Genomic DNA, 23,084 nt, shown 5'->3' with positions numbered 1-23,084 from the left:
CTAATTCAACTTCAGGAAATAAAGAAAAATGTGGGCTATTAACACGGTGAAGGATACTGGTGCCTTATCTCCTAAATCTCAGAGCAGCAGCAGAAATGCCCATCTATTTTCCAAAGATGGTGTAACTTCTGGGAAATAATGCCTTTTGTTTAAGTCTAAGGAATCTGGTCGCCCCTGAGAAAGCTAAAAAACCCATCTGTCACTCAAACCCTTACGTGGTCTCCCCAACAGAATCTGCATTGGCAAAAGCTGCTCTTGCAAAGCACCCACCTCGGGGTTCTTGAGGGTCACGTCAACGCTGGCCGCAGGTCCGAAGCCTGTGAGAGACTTGATGTGGGTGTGGGAGGGCAGGGGCCGCCTGCACTGGCAGTACACTGAGAACGCCACGGACTTCAAGCGCTGGATGTAGAAAACTTGTTCATCCTTCATTGTCTGCAACATGTACTGGCAAGGCACGATCTGGGCACACACACGCAGACGACTCACATCAGAAATGCTCAGCGGGAGAGGCCGCACAGAGTGTTGGGAAATGACATTGTGTCCATTCCCCGTTTGACTTGGGAAAGAACAGCTCAGCTTCACGCACTTATTCAATGCATGTGCCCCAAAGCAAAGAGTAATTTCTGTTTTCATGGCACTAGCTCTTTCCCGAGACAGCCCTGCCCCACATTTTCTTGTGAATGTGCAGCAGATGGTCCTGACATCCCCGCCCCAACCCTGCTCCTGCGTGCCATCCTTGCCCCATGTGAGGCAGATGTGCCATCACTTGAGGACTGCACCGCTACTCTTCCCAGGGCTGAATTCTCAACTTGCTGGAGATTTCAAAATTCTTGAAGTGAATGTGTTCGTTTGTTTTTCTGCAGCACAAATCAGTTGGCAATAATTCACTTTGGCTGCAATACACTTGATAACTAATGAGCTAATCAGTCATTGGGGACACAAATGGAAGGTAATTTTAAAAGTGCTTGTCAAATAAGCAATTTGGGGAGCATCTATTTCAGTCTCTCTCTTTTTTTTTTTTGGTGAGGCAATTGGGGTTAAGTGACTTGCCCAGGGTCACACAGCTAGGAAGTGTTAAGTGTCTGAGGCTGGATTTGAACTCAGGTCCTCCTGACTCCAGGGTCAGTGCTCTATCCACTGCGCCACCTAGCTGCCCCTTCAGTTTCTTTTTAAAAAACAAAACAACAAAGTTAAGAATATTCAGAAAAGAGGAAAAAGACTTACTTGGAGAATGAAAGAGTTTCTCATATTCTCAGGTAGGTTATCCAGCATCTCTGTGTAGCAGCGCATCAGACTGAGCAGCCAGAAGTTTGCCGACATGGACTCTTCCTCTGCAGTGTAGGTAAAGGGATCCACCATGTAGATGACCACGGCCGGCGGGTAGGCCTGGCTGTCGGCCGCTTCCGGCTCCGTGGGAATCCCTATCCTCTCCCTTTCTGTGACACTAGAGAGATGGTCATTGTTAGAAGCACAGCCAGCAGCAAAGGGACCCTCCCTCTTTTAAAAGCCTGGGAGAATTAGGAGTTTAGTGAAACTCGTAACTTGGAAGGCTTGAATGGTCAAAAGTAACACAGCAGAAATAAATACTGGAAAGCCATTTGGTGACTGGACTCTGACCGAAGAATAAATCTCGCGCCAAAAAAGCATCAGACCCAGCCATTAGCGTCTAAACCAGTTTGATGGAGAGCAACGCTGACCAATGCCAGGAGCAGTCAGACCAATTAAAGCTCTTTAAAAAGAAAACCCAAATGGAACAGAACAACCCCCTCCCCCCGGCCCCAAACCACTCCTTCTCTGCCAACCCTGGAGACAGTAAAGGCTCCAGAAGACAAGGGATGGGGGGATGTTCTAAGGGGCCCATTCTGGCCAAGCTGCCAAGACAGTCTGGCAGTCAGTGACTGTGCTAGAACCTCTTCTCTAAGGCTGGGTCTTCAACATCCCAAGAGTAGGCGTTCGAGGGAAAACGGGAGAGAACTGGATGTTGGTGACCCATAAACAAGGGGCAAGAAGGAGGAGGAGTGAAGGGCACTCTACCTGTCTTGTCCTTCTGGTGGGGGCTGCTGGGAGTTGTTCTGTCCAGGTTCTGTCTCCCCTCCAGAGCCCAGGCTCCCCTGTGCCCTGTCTGCCACACTTGTCCCAGCACTGGGGGTCTGTCCTGGGCCAGCAGCAGCAGCAGCACCACCACCACCACCAAAGCCTGAAGAAGAGGTCGCGCTGCCTGGGGTCACACCGGGCCCAGAGGAGGCCGAGGATGCTGGAGGCCCTGAGGAGCCGGCAGCCGCAGAAGTATTGCCTGAGCCGCCGTTAGAGGTGCCAGCTGGTGGAGCCCCGGGTCCAGAAGCGCAAGCTGCATTTGAAGCCGCAGGCCCTGCGCTCCCAGGGGCGGCTGGTGCCTGTGCTGCCGCTGCCGCTGCTGCTGCCGCTGCCGCTGCTGCTGGGGGTGAGCTCTGGTACTTAGGTGGAATCAATAGGCTGCTGTCCAGCTGCAGAGTAGCTAAATAAGGTGCTGCAAGAGCATGGAGAGGGAGGTTAGTGGAGCACCGTGCACTCGTGGGTCTCTTCGCCAGCAGCTGGGGGGGGGTCCACCTGAAGCCCTAGACTCCTGGGCTCACAATCCACAAGGGGGAGCAGCAGGGGGCCTTGGGAGAAGGCATCTTTTCAGGGCAAGAAAAGGCCAATGTGATCCTGGTTCCACACTGAGTCTGCTCACCTTCTCCTAGACCTTCACTGATAACAGCGAGCAGCAACAGTATAACAATAGCGAGACACAGCAAGCACTGTGCCCTTGTTCAAGGTTAAAGGCTGTCCAAGGGACTGTCAAATTGAGGGTAAGGAATGAGGGAAGAGCCTGAGGCACCTCTGACTCTGATGTCGGGGGTCTCTGGGCTGGGGTGCCTCGCTGCCTCTCCCTGGAGGGCGCAAACAGCTCAAGGCAGCTTCAGAGAGCCCACCATGTGGGGCTGCCGAGGACCCCCGTGACCCTCATTTACTGCCCTGCCATGCGAGGCGCTACATTACTCAGGGACCCCAAACCTGTCTCTGTAACAGCTTTCAGGTTTAACAGCACTGGGCCTCTGGACTGACAGGGACCCTGCCCATCTTTTCATATGATGAGGGTGCTAAGTCCATCCAGCTAAGGAGAGGCTGTAAGGAGAGAGCTGCCTCTGCTGCCACGGAGTCTCACTCACCGAGGTGGTGGCGGCAGACCTGTGCATAAAGTCTGAGTCTGGAATGATTGTCGCTGTCCTCGCTGCTCCAGGGCTGGCTGAACCACTCGCTCACGAGCTCGTCCGTCAGCTTTGGCGTCCCCGTCTTGCCCACGCGCATGATCCCGTCCCGTAGCCCTCTGCAGATGGGCTTGTGCTGCCCCAGCCTGCACATCTAACGCACAAATGAGAAGAAGCCATCAGCAGCCGGGGCTGCGGTTACAATGAGACCTCTTCAGGAATCCTCTCACTCCCTCCTCACAACCTCCCATGGGAAGCAGAGACTCTAAGATCCTCATGTCACAGCTGAAGAAACTGAGACAGGCGGAGGTGGAGTGACACAGCTAAGAAGGGTCTGAGGCTGGATGGGACCTCCTGGCTCCAGGGCCAGCACTCTCTCTAAGGGTCTGCCCTCACAGGAAAGACAAATGTGTTTTTTAACCAAGATCATCCCACCACGTGATCTGGGCTGGCTACTGACTGTTGTGCTATCCAGAACAGCGAGCAAAACTCCTGCTCTCAGAGGGCGGTGGCTGGGCCTCACCACGGAGCCATCGAGACAGTCGTGACGGGATTTCTGACACCACGACATCAAGGGCACCGTCTCACTGCTGAAGGAAACAGTGCTTTCCCAGGCAGGCCCCTGGCATCCATCAGTGCTCTAGCCCAGCAGATGCAGACTTGGAAAGGGGAGAACGAATGTGTCTCCCAAACAAACGCGTGTGAGCAGGAAGCTAATCCAGCACATCCCTGTTTCAGCATGACCCCTGCCCCTCCTTTGCCAGGTCCTGGAGAGACCCTCACATGGTGTGCCTGCAATGACTGGACAAGCTCCTCTGGCCTTTGTGGTGCTGCCACGCAGACCAAGGACTGTCGCCCGGCTTTCAGAAGTACTTGGAACCACCGGCTGTGCCTACCATGGATCAGGCATCCGGCGGGGCTAAGGACGGCCTGGAGACAAGACCTACAAAGGCAGGGGGTTGCTGCCACTCCCTCCCATTCGGCTCCCTGGCTTCTGGAACGGCAGCTCTTTGGGGCTGCCTGATGTTCATCCATTGGCCCTGATGCTGTGCTAAGTGCTTCATGAATATGATCTCAACAATTCTGAGAGCTGAGGAAACTGAGGCAGAGGCGGGGTAATGACTTGCTGAGCGTGACAGAGCTAGCAAGCCTCTGAGGCTGGATTTACCCCTGGGTCTTCCTGACTGCCAGTCCAGTGCTCTAGGCATACACAGTGCCCCTTTCCATCCAACCCAACCCGTGGGATCGATTTCACTGGCATGGCCTCTGAGAACCAGGCTCATACCTCTACCCTGGGAGGGAGCAGCCAAGGATCACAGCATTACTGAAGAGGAAATGAGAAGCAATTCTCTGCCCTAAAGAAAAGGTTCCCTTCTAATTGTTTTGTGTGTGTGTGTGTGTGTGTGTGTGTGTGTGTTTTAGTGAGGCAATTGGGGTTAAGTGACTTGCCCAGGGTCACACAGCTAGTAAGTGTTAAGTGTCTGAGGCCGGATTTGAACTCAGGTACTCCTGACTCCAGGGCCGGTACTCTATCCACTGAGCCACCTAGCTGCCCCTCTAATTGTTTTTCTTTTTTTTTGTTGTTGTTGTTGTTTGTTTTTTTTTAGTGAAGAAATTGGGGTTAAGTGACTTGCCCAGGGTCACACAGCTAGTAAGTGTTAAGTGTCTGAGGCTGGATTTGAACTCAGGTACTCCTGACTCCAGGGCCGGTGCTCTATCCACTGCGCCACCTAGCTGCCCCACCCTCTAATTGTTTTTCAAAGAACAGACATAAACATATTTAGTAAAGTGGGTTTTAGGAAAAAACAAAAACTAATTTTCTTTTCTAAAAAGCTACCACCTGTTAAAACTACACCATCAAGATGAGTCTAGTATCAAAATAAGAACATGACTTGTTGACCATATTTTTTCAGACTGGGAATATTTCCAGGCCAACATCTCCCTTTGCTTCGTCTCCAGCACTAACCTGTTGCTTTTCTGAGGTTTAACTATTGTGACAAAACTCCATTAGGATGGTAAGGGTTGGGGGGATTAAAAATTCAATAATTTTTTTTGAGATACTTGCTTTCCAATATGCCAGTCGCTTGCCCAGCTTTCCCCCAAGGGAGTAAGAATTTAAGTTCAGGGAATAGGAAAGACTAAGCATCTCATTCATTTTCCTACTACCACAGGAGGTGAGTGGGTTAAAAAAAAAGCTTTAGGCTGGTAAATTAAAGACAGTTATTGGCAAGGCCGGATCAGAGCGGTCTTGAGCTACCAAGGTCCAGACATTCATTCTCAGATGGGCAAGCAAATAACGTCTGCAGCCTAAGCGTCCCCTTCTATCCTCTTCCCTCAATCCATCCACTATTTCCAGAATTTTCCTGTAGCCTCTTTTCATGAAAACAAATCAACTGCTGTTTAGCTCCTACTAGAAACAACATCAGGGAATGCAAAGAGGAATCCCTGACAGGAAAGCCCATCCCCAAGTGTCTTTTTCTTACCTCATACACAGCGCTCAAGTCCCTGAAGAAAGTTTTGGCTCCTTCGAGCAAGGCCTCGTTTTCTGGACACACCACAATGTAAGCAACATCACGGTGGCCCCCATAGGGGTCTAACAGCAGCCTCTCCCAGAATGGCAAGGAGAAAGGGGAGATCGTGAGGAAGTCCTTGTCGTAGCCCACCAGCAGCGTGGGGATGGGCAAGGGCTCCGGAGACTCTTCTGAACCTGAGCACAAAGAGCAACAGGGGAGTAAGTCTGGCACACCTAGGCACGGCCCCTGAAGTGACCCTGGCTCAGAATATGGCTGTCACATCACACGTGAGTTCTTTTCCAATGATTTAATGATTAAGCGTCTCCTTCGGGGAGGCAGCTTGGAAGGAAGGTGGAAAGGAAACGAGCATTTATTAAGCACCTACTATGTGCCAGGCACTGTGCTCAGGATGTTACAAGCATCATCTTATTTGATCCCCACAACATCCCGTAGAAGGGAGGGACTATTAATATTACCCCCATTTTTCACTTGAGAAAATGGAAGCACACAGAGATCCAGGGTCACACAGTTAGAAGTGTCTGAGGCTGCACTAGAAATGTTACCTCACTGCCTGTGCTGGCTAGAGTAGACAATGGGTTGAATCTGGAATCCAGGGATCAGGGTTTGAATGTTAGCTCTGCTACATAGACTGTGTGACTCTGGGCAGTTCACAAACTTTCTGGGCCTCAGTTTCCTTCCCTGTAAATTAACAGCTATACTGAACTGGGGTCTCCAATTCCAGGTATGGACACTCCAGGGGGTGCACAAATAAACTTCTCTGCCTATTTTTCTATAAAAGGAGGAGAAATAAAGCACTGTGGATATTCCAGATGTGGGGTCATCTGGTCTGTAGGTCACATGGTCATGCGTCCAATGTTCTGGGGAAGGAGCGGGGATGACTCACAGCACCCTGGGAGGCCCTGCATTTTGCCTGGGCTCCCTGAAATGGATCCCTGGATTATTTAATTGAATTCTGCCTAAACTACACCCCCTACCCCCAAGGAGGCTTAAAAACATTCCTGCAAAGAGACTGCCTGAAGGGAGATGAGATGGATAAGGGAGCTCAAGCAAAGCCCACGAGAAAGGGGCATTAGTGCTCCTCCCCCCTCCACGAGGGTCTCCTTTGTCAGGCACCTCAGCAGGCCCGGTGAGGAGTCAGAACGAAGCAGGCAAGGTCACCAACAAGGTTGTCTGAAATATTCACTCACCTCTATTACTCTCGACAGAGAACTATACTGGAAATGGACAAACTGAGCTTTTGCTGATGAAAATGATGCATCTGTCAACTATAAAACTCTTCCAGCTGGACATTTGGAAAATGGTTGGAAACAGTCTTTTAACCTATTTAAAATTTCCCATAGGAAGAATTCCCAGGAGTTTGGAAACTGTGTATTACAGAGGAAGAAAACTGGAGTTGTGGAACCTGAGTTTGAACCCTGCCTCTGACCCTTACTGAATGACCTTGGGCTAATCACTGCCCCCCCCCCCCATTCCTTCCTCTAAAACATGAGGGAGGTTGGACAGGATGACCTCTGTGGCTCTTCTGGCTTCAGATCTGTGGCTTTATATGTCATGAATATTAAAATGTAACACCTCCTGGTTAATTTGGAAGAACAACTAGTTAGCATCGGGGAAGATGGAGCTGCACTACCATCATTTCAGCAGAGCCCTGTGGAGCTGGTGAACGGGACTCAAACAGGACTCGTGACACAGTAAGCGCTGCCAAAAGCTCGGCTCTTCCATCTGGGTGGTTAGATCCTTGGGAGGCAGCTTTTGAAGCTACTGAAACCAACCTTCAGAATCAGTGGAGCCGAATCCTTAAGTCACTGTCCCACAAAGTGTTCGATGAAGATTTAAAATGAAGCCCACTGATCACATCACTTTCACTATTTTTTGCACCATTAAGTAAAATATTTCCTATTTCGCCCGGAAGCTCTATGACCTACAAGACTTCCTCATAGGGTAGCGCACAACCTAATTTCTAAAGCTATCGCCACGTTCTCTGGGTAGTTTGAGGTTCCCCACTCCAGACAGGCTCTTTGGGGTGACCCTGCAGGAGATCCACCAGCAGCTGATAAAGGCTGTACAAAAATGAGGACATGGGCAGCCCTCAGAGATCCCTTGTTTCCCTTTCCTCAAGCCAAGAGGACGTCACCCTGACTGTGAAAGCAGGAAGCCCGGAAAGCCCAAAGAAAGAAGAGGGAGGACCAGTGCTCTGGCGTTTCTACAGTGCAGTGTGTGCCCCAGCATATTTGGTCCTCACCAACTCCCGGGAGGCCTGAGGCCAGACCTGCAGACTCCATCCCCTAATAGCCATCCTCAGTCAGAACAAAAGAGGCCAATGCACATGCTCTTTGGACCATTACCAAATAACCCAGTGCTAAGGGGAGAACCTAAGCCCCAAAGTTGGATGGATTTCAAAGGAAATGATGGCTTATTCTCAACCTCTTTGGAAAATGTGAAGAAGACTCCAAATGGTCTGAGAAGGGGGAGGCCCAAAAGCCAGGCCTGAAAGGGCTTCTGCCCTAAAGGCAGAAAGAAGCTCCAAGGGGAAGCAGGCGTACCGTAGGTGCCGCGTCCGGCCATCTTGTGGAACTGCTGCCAGGTCAGGGGTCCCTGCACGTGCTGGATATTCTCCCAAGTCCTGCCCGTCCGCTTCTTCTGAATGGCGTCCTGGAGAAAAGGCTGCAGGGAGAGCAGCATGCGCACCACGTCCTGGGAGGAGAGCATGCTGATGTCCAGCACTAGAGATCGGGTGAAAAGGAGGCAAGTCAACAAGGGGTGCTCAGCAGGATGGCCGCTAGCTGCCTCCCCGCCCCGTCTGACCTCGGCCACAGCCAGCGTCAAGCCACCTCCTCCCTGTGAAGCTGCCGATGAGCCTGGCTCTTTTCCTAAGACCTTTCTTTGGCAGTGCACTGGGAGGTCCGTTTGCGTCCACTGAGGACACGGCCGTCGGTTTGGAAAGGACAAGTGCAAGATGGCTGGTAGAGGGGAAGAAGGGAAGGACACCGAGTGCTCAAGGTCACAGGGAGGCCCAGTGTTTCAATGCTCTGTTGCTTCTGGCTGCTACCGTCGCTTTTAAATGAACATATGGTATGTTAAAAACACCGCTGCTATGCATTCATACAATGTCCAGAAAATGTTAGACAGCTTCCTGATCTACCAGAAAACTGGGGGTTCCTATCCCCACCCTGCTCATGGAAAAGCCTGGCTAGGAGTCATAGAGGAAACCTCTCCAAAGCCACTCTCACCTCAGCGGGAACCAAAGTTTAGCACACATTTCAGAATGTGGCATCTTAACATTCCTCTGCAAATAACCAGACTTTTATCACTTCTGCAGGTTCTTTTCATTTAAACACTTGAAAACAGTTCCCAATTCTCACATCACAGAGCCATAGACTGGGTACTAGCCAGATGGGCCATTTCTGGAAGGTGGGCAAAGACACTACATTTTGGGGACAATTTCTTGTTGATGACAATGCCAGGCAAATGGCCTTAGGAGGAATGAAGGAATGTGGCCAGTCATAGCCACTTTAAAAGACCTACTTTTTCTCCATTATGTCCAGCAAATTGGCATCCATTCTCGCCGAAAGTATTTTCTGTAAAATTTGATTACACACTCACAGGATAGGGCGCTTTAGAACCCTGGGTGATAGCTGTAGGGTGGAGGGCACCATCTCATTTCAGAAAATCACAATGAACTATTTTTTCAAGCTTTTCCCTGTCCCATATGGAAAGTGGGCATGTCATATTCTATAATAACCAATTACATTAAAAATAGAAATATTTTCATGGTTAAACATAGAAATAGAAAACAACTTTTAATTTGCAGCTATAAAATTTAAAGAGAAAAATTCTTAAGACATTTTCACTAAGCACAAAATGCTTAAAGACTCAGAATCAGAGGGATATGTTGGAATGGAAAACAAATATGGGAGCAAAAATTACACAGGACTGAAAGTAGACTGGAAGAGAGAGATGAATGCCAGGATTCCAAGTTTGGCAGCAAAGACTTCCTATCATAAACATTTACCAAAACGTGTTTCTGCCCCATAGAGAGGTACCTAACTGACCCTTATGGTGGCCCCTAAGAATCTCCGGAGGACTGTCCATACTTACCATTCCTTGTACTAGTGGTCACTGCTGATGAAGGGGAGAGAGGAGGAAAAAGAGAGGCATGCTCATATCATCAGTCTGTGTTACATTCATTTAAACTTGTTAGCCATCAAAGGTCTTCAGTAGCAATGCCCTGAATATAATGTTGCTGCTGTTTTTCCTCTACCAGGAAAAGAAAGACCCAAAAAGGGTTAGGACTGCTACATAAGGAAATGATGTGAGAATGGCTGCTTGGGTCTTAGGAAGAACTACCTGCTTTTTGGTTTCTGCTTTCAACCCCATGGAGAAGATTCTTTCCTCTCAAAAAGGCATAAGAAAACTGGCTAATAGAGTAACAGTTGCTCAAGATCAATAAATAAGAGATGATTGCCTCTCTACCTGTCCTGTATGGGCTCAAGTCGCTAGGTCCAGGTGAGCACTGAAGAAACTGATGTTGTCTGACTGACTGCTGGGCCGCTGCCAGTGACTGCTGCCAGATCAAGGGGAAGGGTGCAAGAGCCCTGGGCCACAGGAGGGTAAGCACTGTTCCAATTCTAATGGGTAGGTTTTTAAGCAATATAGGCGTCAGTCGGCTTAATTTTGAGTCCTGGCAAAACCTTATATTATTATTAAAGGGTTGGCAAGTGAACACCAAGAAAAGGATACTCTGACCACAAAGGGCCAGCCTGACGTTGACAAGAACAGGTCATATCATGCTACCTGCATGTCCTTTTGTGACAAAGGCATTAAAGTGGCAGATGCCACGTGGACGGAGGGCCACTGGTACTGGCATCACAAAGAGCCTGCTTGTCATAAATAATATGGGTGATTACGGGCAAAACATCCAACCTCTTGGCAACTCTCTAAGACTTTCAGGGGCAGATGAGCCGCTATCGACACCAGAGGAGGGAGCAGAAGTTCCCTACTCCAATAAAGCCACAACCTAGAACAACCTCCTTCTCGGACAAGCCCCACAGTCGCAGACCACCAGAATACTAGAGACTGAGTCAAAGAGGAGTGATTAACCGATTGGTGTCCCCAGGAGTGGGAGTTCCCCACAGAGCTGCTGGGCCCTGTGCTATCTAATATTTCAGTAATAAATGTGAACACAGGCAAAGGTGGCAGGCTCACCAACTTCCAAGATGACACAAACTTAGGAGGGAGAGTGACTCCATCAATCAATACACATTAATCAAGTACCTACTGTGTGCCAGGCTCCATGGCAGGCACTAGAGATACAGCTGGAGAAGTGAGACACCTCCTGCCTTCAAAGAGCTTGCATTCTCCTGGAAGGATGCAGCGTGTTCTTAGAAAGATACAGGGTGGGTGTAAAATAAATGGGGAATGATTTGGAGGGAGGGCTAATGACTCATGGAATCAATAATGGCCACTTGAAGGAGACAGCACGTGAGCCCCTCCCTTTAGAGAGGAGGGGCCCCCGAGACTGAGGTAAGGAAAGCAAGTTGTCCAAGCACAAGGGCAGAGAGGAAGCAGACAGGGGGTGCATAGGCCAAGTGAGAAGGCCTGCTTGGCTGTGGGGGAGACTGGGTGATCAGGAAGGATGGGGACTCGCTCAGAAAGGCTGACTAGAGCCAGACTGTGAAGGGCATTCCAGGGCAAACATGAAGAGTGTGAATACTGTTCTAGAGATGAGACGGATTTGCTTTTGGGGCCTCTACATGCTGAACGTGGAGATGAGAAGGCCAGTCCGAGGCAGAAGGTGAGAGCTCTAAACAAGTCTCACACAAGAAGCAGTCAATTTATTCCAATTTGTCGCCAAGGACAAATGGGTGGGGACGGCAGGGAGGCAGATTCTGGCTTGATGGAAGGAAGAATTTCCTTCCAATGATGGTCACCAAAAAGGTGGAATGGGCTGCCCCAGAAAGTAGCAAGTTCCTTCCCCACCACTAGAAGTCTTGGAGAAAAGGCCAGATGACTCCCCTGGGGAAGGGTGGAGAGCACACTCTAGGTGTAAACAAAAGAGGAAACTAAGGCAAATGGGGTCAACTGACATGCCCTGGGTTTCTTAGCTACTAAGTGTCTGAGACAGGATCAGAACTTGGGTGTTCCTGGCTCCAAGACGAGGCTTCTGTTTTCTAATTCAGGTTCTGTGCTTCTTTGAATTTCTTAATGGTTTGCTCATCATACTGGGGATAGCTTCTGCTGATCCATTCTCAGACACGCACTTGGTCTTGGCTGCTCATGGTCTACAATGTATATTTGCCAATAGAACTCGGTGTGAAGGTCGTGGCCTCTTCAGCAGTAAGACTGAACCAGGAGAACTCGTTATTGTAAGCCTGATGATGACAGGTAATTCACATCCTATCCCTCTGTATTATCTCCACACTTCTCTGCCCTCATGGGTATTCAATACATACTGACTCCTTAAGAGGTGACAAGAGGAATTTGGATATACAAGTCAAATCCTATAGAAGGGAGATTACAAAAAGGAAATTTCCCCATTCAACAACAACAACAACACCACATTTAACATTTTTTTTCAACCATTAACTCTGTGTAAGTAATTGGGGATGGATGAAAAATGACACAGCCCACCCTCAAGGGGCAACTTGAGGAGCTTAGAGATTTCTAAGCGGTGTGGGGCATATACAAGTAGTACAAAACCAATAAGGTAGGATAGGGTAGAAGGTAAAATTTAGATAAAGTGCTCAAGGGGAATCTGACAGCCAGAGGAAAGACATCCAAAGGACCCCCAAAGCAGGAGGGAGTTGAACTGAGCCCAGAAGAAACTTATAGGCAGCAATGAGGAAAGAGTGCATTCCTGGCAAGAGGAATATCTTAGAGCTGAGAATGTATACATGAGATGGCTGTGTGTGTGTGTGTGTGTGTGTGTGAGAGAGAGAAAGAGAGAGAGAGAGAGAGAGAGAGAGAGAGAGAGAGAGAGAGAGAGAGAGAGAGAGAGAGAGACTGTATGGTGGTGTATCCATGTGCAAGGGAACAGCGTGAAACAACTATGGAAATGCAGCTGAGAGACAGGCTGCTGGATACCTTGAGGGGCCTGTACTTTATCATCTTGGCCATCAGAAGCCAGTGAATAAACAGGCCTATCTGTATATTAAGATTGTTCTTAGCAGCCACATGATGGCTCCAAAGAGGAGACAGAAAAACCTGGGTTCAAACCCCATCAATGACCCCCGGATCCTGCCGCATGCCCCATCTAACATCTCGATGCTCTGGGCAGTGAAGACCTGCTTTGGAAGAGGGAGCTGCCTTGTCTGGGAGTTCTGCACTCTAGCTCTTATTCGATACAAAGGAAGGATTAAAGAGGAGGCAAGAGACAAGGAAGCCTGTCAGGAGACCCTCGAAATCCAGATTTGATTCACTTCTCTTTTACAAAGGACCCCAAATGAATGTTGGTTTCCTTAGGTTTTCTGGGCCCAATGGCAAGGACAGCTGACTCCAGGTGACAAACAAGAAGTCCCCGAAAGCCCCCTTCACTTGAGATGGTTCTAAGCAGAACTGAGACCTACCGTTGCTGTGTGGCCAAGCGTGGATGGTGGCACTTCGGACGAGGGCTTCATCCACTCTCCCGCCAGTAGGGTTGTCAACGTACTGCCGCCCCTGCTCCAGAGCATTGACACACTCTGTCCAAGAGTCGTTGTGATCCGCTTGTACCCTGTCATAACTCCAGTGTGTCCCAGGGAGGGTGTGGCGGTGACTGGGGGAGAAGCAGCCCAGGCAGCTCAGGGCTGCGAACGGCTGTGTGTGTTGGTTCTGGAGGAGGAGGAGGAGGCTGACGGGGGGCTCCTGAGTCTTCCTGGTCCCCTCCATCTGAGGGAGGAAGGCCGTCTGACACATCATCAGCCGCCGCTCAGCTGCCCGGCCGAGATCCGAGTTCTTTCCAAAAATGTCCACTTCATCCTCAATGAACAGCCCAGAATGATAGCCCAGCTTGCGGTTCATGATGGCACTGAAGCCGCAGGTGCAGCGGTACTGGTCCTCGTTGGAAGAGTCGGGGATGTAGAGCCCGACATCTGCCCCCTTGATGTTCATGTTGCAGGCACAGATGCAGCAGCTGTCAAAGTTCCGGTCTTTGAAGACGTTCAGCACTGAGTCGGAGAGAATCAGGGTGACGTACAGACTATGGGCCTCGGGGACAGGCTGGGTGGTGGCAGGCTCCACGGAGCTGAGCGGCCTCGTGGTGGATGGCGTAGAGGCTGGTGACCCCTGCTCTGTGCCATCATACTTAACAGACCCCTGGCCACTGGCCGTGCCGCCGCCTCTGGGAGTCCGTGGGGTCCGTGGCGTCCGAGGTGTTGGCACAGAGAAGCGAGGAGTGGCCGGGGAGGGCAGCACGCCCGCCCCACTGTTGCTGGCTGGTGCTGCGCTGTTCAGCGTCACGGGCGTGTTCAGATAATCCTGGTCTGCGAGGCTGCCAACACTAGGCACGTTACTGTGACACAAAGAACATGGGCACATTAGAAGTTCACTCCAGAAAAGGCTGCCTCCACCCAGTCATCCCCACCTTCGTTTTCTCACTAAGATCCAAGGCTGGCTTGCTATGTCTATTTGGAAAAAGAGGGCTGGGGTGAGATTGATTTAATTACTAGCAGACTTATTTAGGGTTATATTTATAATAGCAATCACAACTGATACCTACTGATCATACTAGATTTATTTCGGTTGAAAACCTTTGTAATATTGTCCTTCAAATAATACACATCAAAGAGCTACGCAGGTGCCTGGCAGTATCCCATGTGCTACATAAGCGTGAAGTATGCTCAGACACAAAGTTAGCTCAGGAGGCAGCTTGGTGATGCAGTGGGTAAGGATGCTGGACTTAAGAGTCAGAAAGACCCAAGTTCAAATCCAGCCTCTGACATTCACCAGCTGTTTGATCCTGGGCAAGTCAATCTCATTTTCCTCATTAAAAAAAAAAAATCTATGAGGATAATAATACCTCCCAGGGTGTTTGTGAGGATGAAATGGGAGAATATTTGTGAAGCCCTTTGCAAAGTTTAAAGTGCTGTGTAACTCCTAGTCATTATCACCATCATCATTGTTGTTATTACCATCCTAGCCACCATTTCTAACCAGGGAGATGAAGTTGTCTCTGAATTCCCAGCATGAGAGAATGGAAAAAGTGATGGGGGTGGGCTCAAAAGACCCAGATTTGAACCCGTTTCAATGCCATTTAAAGTTTCTGTGACTCTGGATGGGTCCCTTAACTCTCCTCATCTGTAAAATGATGGCTTGGCTAGCAGACCCATCTGGGCCCAGAACTAGGATCCCATGATCCCGGGTCTCCTAAGCTCCCAGGGTCTCAGTTTCCTCATCTATGAAATGCAGACACTGGTCTGGAAGGCTTCTGAGGTCGCTTGCAGCTCCTGAGCTGTGACACTGATAAGCTAGAGACCTCTCACTGGGTCATTGCAAGGAAAAATCTTAGACACTTCAGAGCATGTAGAATTTAGAGTTGTCAAAGAACATGGAGGTCATCTAACCGAATTCCATCATTTTACAGGTAAGGAAAACTGATGCCTTGGAAAGGTTAAGTGGTGACCTAAAAGGTCACTCAGATAATAAGCAAAGAAGGCAGGATTTGAAACCAGGTCCTCTGACTAAAAACCAATGCTTTTTTCCATAGGACATCATACTGTCCACCCTAAACCTAATGTGTGGGTGTGTACACACACACACACACACACACACACACACACACACACGAACTATACACATTTTCCCTATATAAACAGCTCTTTTTAACAATTATGGGAAAACAAAGCCTAACATCAAAATGTACTAACACGTATGACAGATAACCCGTGGAAAGTTCTCTTGACAATTTTTTTTTTTTGGTGAGGCAACTGGGGTTAAGTGACTTGCCCAGGGTTGCAAAGCTAGTAACTGTCAAGTGTCTGAGGCCACATTTGAACTCAGGTATTCCTGAATCCAGGGCCGGTGTTCTATCCACTGCACCACCTAGCTGCCCCTCTTGACAAGTATTATTGAAATACCCTGGCTCTGAGAACAGAGAGCTCACTTTTAGCTTCTGAGAAGTCTTCTGATTCTTAATCTGTCTTTTTGTGAGCGCTAACATTATACTCAAATAAGTAATCTACAAAGCACTGCACGTACACTTAGCCCTCCTAAAGAAGTGGCTCTTTAGAATCATCTTCTTGTGTTTCCACAAACTCTGCCCAGTCCCCCAGAATGAGTTACATAGATGTGGGCACAGGGAAGCTGAGACACAGTGACCACGCAGTGACTAACTCTGACTAGTAAGAAAAGGGGATGTGGAAATCATTATCAGCAACTGCTCCTTATGCAGGGCCCACAGTCATCATCATTACTTTGGCTAGTTTAATTTCAAACTCAAAGTTTCTTTTTCAATGAAAACAGGAAATTAATAAGCAGTTTAGACAAGGGAAAAAATTATTTCCTTGGTATTGCCCATGGCTTATATAGTTTATTTTCTACTACCCCTATTCTTTGAAGGGGTAAGAGAAATCTTAAAAGCTATAAGCAAAGATTTAAAGATTTGGATAATTTCCCTTATAAAAATTATTCCCAAATAGAAAACAACCAAGTATTGGTTTCAATAGGTTGTATCTCTCAGAGTAAACCTGAGAAGTGGGTTCTGGGAGTTCTTGTATCTGTGACCTCACAATGATGTACAATGCTCACAGCTGGCCTCTCACAAGGAAGGGTTATTTCCTCATTACACAGGATGCTTTCCCAGCAGGAGAACAAGAAGATGCAGGCAGTCATATATGACCTGATCTCATAGGCCACAGCACATGCAAACAAAGGCTGAAACCACTTCAACTTTGACTGGAATCACACATGCCATGCCTGGACTCTGAGTGGAAACAAGTACAGAATAGCGATCTTTTCAGTTATTTCAATGATCATATTAACAAGCTGATTTGATCATGAGACAATTGAAGGGCACTTAGAAAGCAGTGTGGTGTTTACCTGTGAGGTGGGCAGTAGAGATATTGTTACAACCATTTTACAGATGAGAAAACTGAGTGTCTGAGAGATGAAATGATTTGCCCATAGTCTGAGAGGCAGAATTTTAACTCAAACATTCCTCCCTCCAAGTCTAGCTCTCTATCCGACTACTCCATTCATTTATCGAATGTCAGAAACAGTTTTCTCCTGCACATTAGCCCCTTCAGGCCTATTTGTGACTTGGCAGTGTGAGATCAGAGAACATCAAGATTTCATGCAAAGTTCCTTTGAGAAAATGTTTTTGAATTCACCTTTGCAAATAAATGAAGTGCTTATTGTAGCATCTCTTTTGCCCACTGTAATTAAAAGGCTTTGCTTAGAAGTAGATGCTGTGGGTTTATCGCATGAGCTCTTGACAGTTCTGAGTACAAATAGCCTATGTTTTTCTCCAATGCATACATGAAGCTTGGTTTGAAAAGACAGAATGTCATTTCCAACCCACAATGATAGACACAGCACCAAGGGGAGTGACTAGTATGGGGCTTTCAGAACTATGGCTGTCGTCGACACATATTTTGTGAAGAAAAGCCCCCTCAAGGTGGCCACGTCAGAGGGGAGATCAGGTGCCCACCCCTGCCCTGAGTACATACTTGTAGCCATCCCGGACAAAGGCAGCTGCTGGCGGCAGAGGCAGCTGCTCAATTTTGGGAGGAGCTGCCCAGGAGGGCCTAAAGAGGCAGGCGTCCGGCACCTTCAGAGGCAGCAGGCACTGGCTGGGCAGCATCTTCAGTGGAGCAAACAGGGAAGAACCCACAAAAGGCTGCAAGGTGGGAACTTGGTGCACATATGAAAAGTCCTATGAAACCAAGGCAGGAGGGTCATGTTAGGCTGATTCAAGAAACCAACATTTTGGGAGGAGCTGTCAGGAAGCAAACAGACAACGACATGAATCCAACATTTCTCTTAACATAAGTTACCTGAAGTAATTAACTACTAAAAACACAGACTGAGATTTGTGTTTATAGCAAGTTATTTTAAATGATACGTCAATGTCTAAAATGCGCCAATCCGCAGAGTTTTTAAAGAATTCTCCACAACAAGTTATCTCACTCTATCACGGAAACATCTGCACACAAATTCCCAAACACCTTTTCCATTTTTAAAAAGTTCTTACAAAGCCTCCTTGGAGTCTGTCCTGTCAGGGGGTAGTGAGTAAGTACAATAGCATTACCTTCATCTCCTCAGGTTTGGGACTTCCTAACCCGTCTTCCACTTCCATCTTGAACTCTGTGATTTGGGTGGAGACCATGCTGACCATTGGACTCTCCATCATGCCCAATGCTGTCACGGTCTCAGAGCTGATGCCATCTTTATAATTCATCACGGGAGAGAAAGCAGGATGTTGTTCCAAGGATGGAGGGGTAGGAAACATCCTTTGTAGATCTGCCACTGCTAAAGGAAGAGGACAGACAGACATTCTTTTTTAAGAGCATTTCCATCCTGGCTAATGCCTAACTGCTCTCTTTGGCACAGAACATTATGCTGCTAATTAAATGGTGACATTACATACAACAAGTATACACGTAACTGGTGAGTAACAATTCAAGCTATTAGGATGACTATTAACAAGAATTAATTTTGTTCTGGAACTGTACGGTGATTTGTACCTTATTATTAGGGTTGACAGTAATTAAACAATCAAAAAGCTCCTTGCCTTCAGATCTTATTTCCCCTCAATCAATTGCAATACGACAAAGTCTAAAGGGAAAAGTTAAAAGCTTGAATAACCAAATAGAAACTGAAAGTTCTAGGATGGGGATGACTGCATTTATTTTCCCTCTCCTAAAATAAACATTTCTATTTACAAGGATGCAGGTTAGTGGCTGATCTTATTGAGCTTATTCATATTTCAGGGATAAAAATTAAGGAAGTCTTTATGCCAACTCAACACTTTGTGTGAAACTGCTACCAAGCCTGAATGGAAGTCTCAAACACTCCAAACCACTTTTCAGGACTAACAGCCTTTGAGGGTTATTTTTCAGATTTGACATTACAGCAAAACAGTATGTTTCAGAATTGAGATACTTAGAATAGTACTGAGGTCTTAATTTATAACAAAGACAACCTTGGTTGATCATTAGAAGTCTTTGATTTTGTAGGATTCAAGGTGGGGGGGTATGGCACTTGGCCAAGTGGATTGAGAGGCAGTGTGACACAGTAGTCCAATTAGTGCCTCTGACACCGATTTGCTGTGTGGCTCTGGCAAGTCATTTAACTCTACTTCTCAATCCCCCTGAAACCTTTCTAAACCTCTCACTTGTAGGGTAGGGCACAGTCTACACAGAAACTCACCCAATTCATTAAAACATTTTAAAAGTGGATTTTAATAATGTGGTTGTTTCAGAGAACAGCTTTATAGAAAGTAAGTCAGTTAATGAATTCAGAAAATGTGTGCATGAGTACATACAGATTCAAGAAAAGGAATCTGGGGGGCAGCACAGTGGATGAAGCACTGGCCCTGGAATCAGGAGGACCTGAGTTCAAATATGACCTCAAACACTTGTCACTTACTAGCTGTGTGACCCTGGGCAAGTCACTTAACCCCAATTGCCAGAAAGAAAAGAAAAGAAAAGGAATCTGGCTTTTAAAAGTATATAGACATGGAAATGTGGTATTACAATAGAAAGCCCCAGGGTCCCATCTAGAGAGGCAGGCTAGAAGAGAGCTCCCTACAAACCCTAGCCAGGTTCTTTTCAAATGCTAAAGAATCTGCCAGTTGGTGATTCTATCTCCCAATCTTTATGGAAAAAAAAAAAGGGTTTGGCTGCTAGAGCTAAAAAACTAGGACTTAGCACTTAACTATGCAGTCCCTAATTAAGCTTTATCTAACCTCCCATTGCTACTAGTTCCCAAGATACCACAATCACAGCTGAACAGGTCCTCCAGTAAAGGATAACAGGGCACCTTAAGCCCTCTACAGATTGCCCATCAAAGCACTGTTTTACTCTATTAGGGATGTCAGCAGTCCTTACAGGTTCATCTACGCATATGAAACACAGTGACACCATTTGGCCACGAGGTGGTGCCTGTGTAGCAGCTTGGTCCACAAGCTCTGAGCACATGTTTAGTGTTACTGATTTAGGATCAGATAGATGGATTTACCAATTTCCTGTTTCCTTGGCTCCCCCTCCCCAGCCCCTTTTTTCTGGCATCCCTAGATTTGACAAGCCTGTTGATAACCTTACTTTTTCTGACTAATCTCTGACCTATAAATGAACAACTAGGAAAACAAAATGAGAAACCTTGGTTCAATTCTTCTCCAGGAGTGGCCTAGCCTGAAGCTCCTGGGGCTGGATGCACCCCAGCTATCCCCAGACTGCTCTGGCCCAGAGAAAAAGAATAGACCAGTTGGCGTCAGGTCCTTTCCAGTCCCTCTGCTTCTGTGACCCGAGTATAGGAGATGTGTGCAGCCCTAGGCCACGCAGAACTATTCAGGCTGACACAAGTAGCCACAGCCCAGTGGAAGGAGCACAGGACCACTCTAACAGAATTTGAGCCTGTTTCCTCCCTCTTCTATAAAACCATGTGCTTGTTAGGGCTGATGTTCATACACTGCTTTGTAGACTTTCATGTCCACTATAAAAGTAAGAGTATTAATCGCTGCTGCTGCTACAACGACTTCGCCCAATCCTATCCCCACTTGTCACCTGCCCTGTCACTGCCTCCCTTCTCTGGAGCCGACCTCAAGAGACCATCCCCCTGCTTTGCTGAAGAATGACTAAGGAAAACCCTTGCTAACCACCTCTGGCCTAAGCCCCTTCAGCCATCCACCTGGGCACTCTGCCTTCTCTCTGCTGCTCCTCACCTCCTTTTTGACCCACCCCCCCCAAACTCCCATCCGATTACATTCATAGGATAATGGATCCAGAGCTGGGAGGGATCCCTGAGCCCACCTGGTCCAATTTTCTCCTATCACAGGCAAAGAAACTAAGGCCCTGGGAGATCAAATGACTTCCCCAAAGTCCCCAAAGTTACAAGGACGAGAGCCAGGACTTGAACTGAGTTCCCTTGGCTCCAAAGCCAGGGCTCTTTGCATTGTACCAAGGTCAGCTTTGGCTCTCACCCTGACACTGAACTGTGCTGATTGCTGAGTGAGTCTAACTGGCTTCAGGCCATTCAGGATCGCCCCTGGCCCCTTGCCATGTGACCTTCTCTGCACATCTCTCCCCATCTCTTGTTCTGGAAACAATCACCCAACCAATATCACCACGACGTCTGGGAAGTTCTGCAACTCTCCCGCCAAACTTCCTTTTCTGGACACCAGTCTCATGGATGGATGGATAGTACATAAGGGATAAAGAGATGAGAGATAAGAACACAGAGACAGATAATAGTTAAGGGTATAGATCAATATGAATACAGATAGATGATAGAGAGTAGATATGAAGAGAGACAGAGACAGAGAGAATGCAAAAAGCTAGAGGAAAGAAAGAGAGGGAGACAGAGAAGGCAGAGGGAGGGGGGATGGTCTCCCAGTATTAGAATATGAACTCCTTTAAGGACGATGGAATGCCCCACATGTTCATCGGTATCACCATGACACAGGCACTGAAGTATTTTCATTCATTCCTATTTAATAATGACCTTAATTCTCATTTGTAGAGCATTCCATCATTTCCAAAGTGCCTTCCTCATGACAACACTGTGAAGCCTGAGGTAAAGTAAGTATAATCTCCATTTTGCAGGTAAAGAGTGAGCTCTGCCTGAACTCACAGCCAGTAAGAGCTCGAGACTTGAACTCAGGTCTTCTCAGTGAGCACAGAATTATCTGGAATTCCCTGGAGGAAATATGTTGGAATGTAGCAGCTTAATAGCAGGAGGTGATTAGCTCTAAGTACGTGGAATGGCACACATTTATACAGCACACTGTGTGTGTGGGCACATCTGGCTAGGAGCTTCATGACCACTCCGTGCTAGGATCAACTCTGCCCCTTCTTCTGTGGATGATTAAACCAAGGCTGAGAAAGGCCAAGTGATCTGCCCAGTTACCAGATGGCTAGTGAGGCCAGGGTTTGCACTCAGGTCTTCCTGATTCCCGGTTCAGGGTTCTATCCACTATGCCATATAAGCTGTAAAAGCCAATGATGTTTTAGACTGAATTCTGTTTACATGCAGAACTGAAATTCTGAGGAAGAAAAAAAGATTCTCATTTGTTTTAAAATTTTAGAACTTGCTTTTCTAATTTGGGTTCTTCAACTTTTTCTTCTGTATTATGAATAGAACAGAATAGAATGATCTGATAGAATTCAAGGTCACAGTTCAACTTTCTGTAGTAGCTAAAACTAACTCAAAAAGGGGATGTATTTAAAGGCTGTATTAAATATTCATTTGCATAAAAGGGAAAGCCAATGCTATTGTGAATCAAATAACCAAACTGTGAATTCTTTTCATCTGAGGTGCTTAATTGTCCCTGTTGGCAATTACAGAATATTTACACGGATACCTAGGGCAGCTTAAGTGACATGAAAATAAAGAACATTTCTTCTTCCTACTTATTTCTGAATTTCAGGATGTGGTGAGAGTGACAAGAGTCACTGGTCAGCTGGCAAAGCCAGACGTTAAAGAAATCTGCTGCCTGAAATCTGTCCTAAAATCAACTAGTAATTATCTGTAGTCCTCGTGCCTAACATTTCTATAGCCCTTGAAGGCTTATCAAACACTTTGCGTCTAGGATCTCATTAGATAATGATTATTACAACAGAGGGTAAAAGTACTTTAGAAAGTGTCAAAAACCAATAGGATTCCATGGTCTCAGATGTCCCGAGACACACGCCCATCCTCATCCTTCAGCCCCAGGATGGAGGTTTCTGGACCACCTACAGAGCAGGCAAAATCTCCTGGAAGAATCATTTATGCTCTGAATATTCAAGTAACAAAAGGGAAAAACCCAAGTAAGTGGGTCAGCCCAAAAGCACCGCCAGCCCCTCAGTCTTCACTTTGAATCAAATGCAATGGTTGAGTTTAATCATTATTTAAAAGGAAAAAGCCGCAGCTTGAATGTAAAAATGCCCTACTTAATTGTTTCAATGCTTAAGAAATATTTATTTGCTCTGCATCACACTCTTTGAAGAGAAAGAACTGAGGCTTAGAGAATCCAAAGACCTCAGAGCTAAAAGGGACCTCAAAAGCCACTGAGCCCCCTGTACAACACCCCCAACGAAGGGCTATCCAGTCCCGGACACTCAGCGATTTCCTTCGGCTGCCCATTCGTCTCTGAGACAGCTCTCATGGAGAAGAATGTTTTCCCTCCCATCAAGCAAGTCTCTTTGTA

At 47.3% G+C, this 23,084-nt stretch overlaps 1 protein-coding gene across 4 annotated transcripts in view; it reads right to left on the bottom strand.

The window, feature by feature from the left end:
- The window catches only part of MED13L (mediator complex subunit 13L), a 428,665-nt gene that overhangs the window by 25,612 nt on the left and 379,969 nt on the right, over positions 1-23,084 (bottom strand). For 3 of the 4 annotated variants that reach the window (XM_043988426.1, XM_043988433.1, XM_043988450.1), the window contains 9 exons: positions 17,985-18,205; positions 17,404-17,609; positions 13,327-14,249; positions 8,305-8,484; positions 5,711-5,934; positions 3,189-3,381; positions 2,035-2,506; positions 1,225-1,444; positions 271-459 (listed from right to left, as the gene is read on the bottom strand). In XM_043988426.1, the coding sequence (XP_043844361.1) occupies positions 271-459; positions 1,225-1,444; positions 2,035-2,506; positions 3,189-3,381; positions 5,711-5,934; positions 8,305-8,484; positions 13,327-14,249; positions 17,404-17,609; positions 17,985-18,205 (2,828 nt within the window). The remainder of the gene's footprint in view (positions 1-270; positions 460-1,224; positions 1,445-2,034; positions 2,507-3,188; positions 3,382-5,710; positions 5,935-8,304; positions 8,485-13,326; positions 14,250-17,403; positions 17,610-17,984; positions 18,206-23,084) is intronic. The other variant, XM_043988440.1, reaches the window with a different exon arrangement.

The sequence above is a fragment of the Dromiciops gliroides genome, chromosome 1, assembly GCF_019393635.1.
Source record: "Dromiciops gliroides isolate mDroGli1 chromosome 1, mDroGli1.pri, whole genome shotgun sequence".
Taxonomy (NCBI): domain Eukaryota; kingdom Metazoa; phylum Chordata; class Mammalia; order Microbiotheria; family Microbiotheriidae; genus Dromiciops; species Dromiciops gliroides.
The sequence above is the reverse complement of the archived record's forward strand: the minus strand, read 5'-3'. Positions and strand labels throughout refer to the sequence as shown.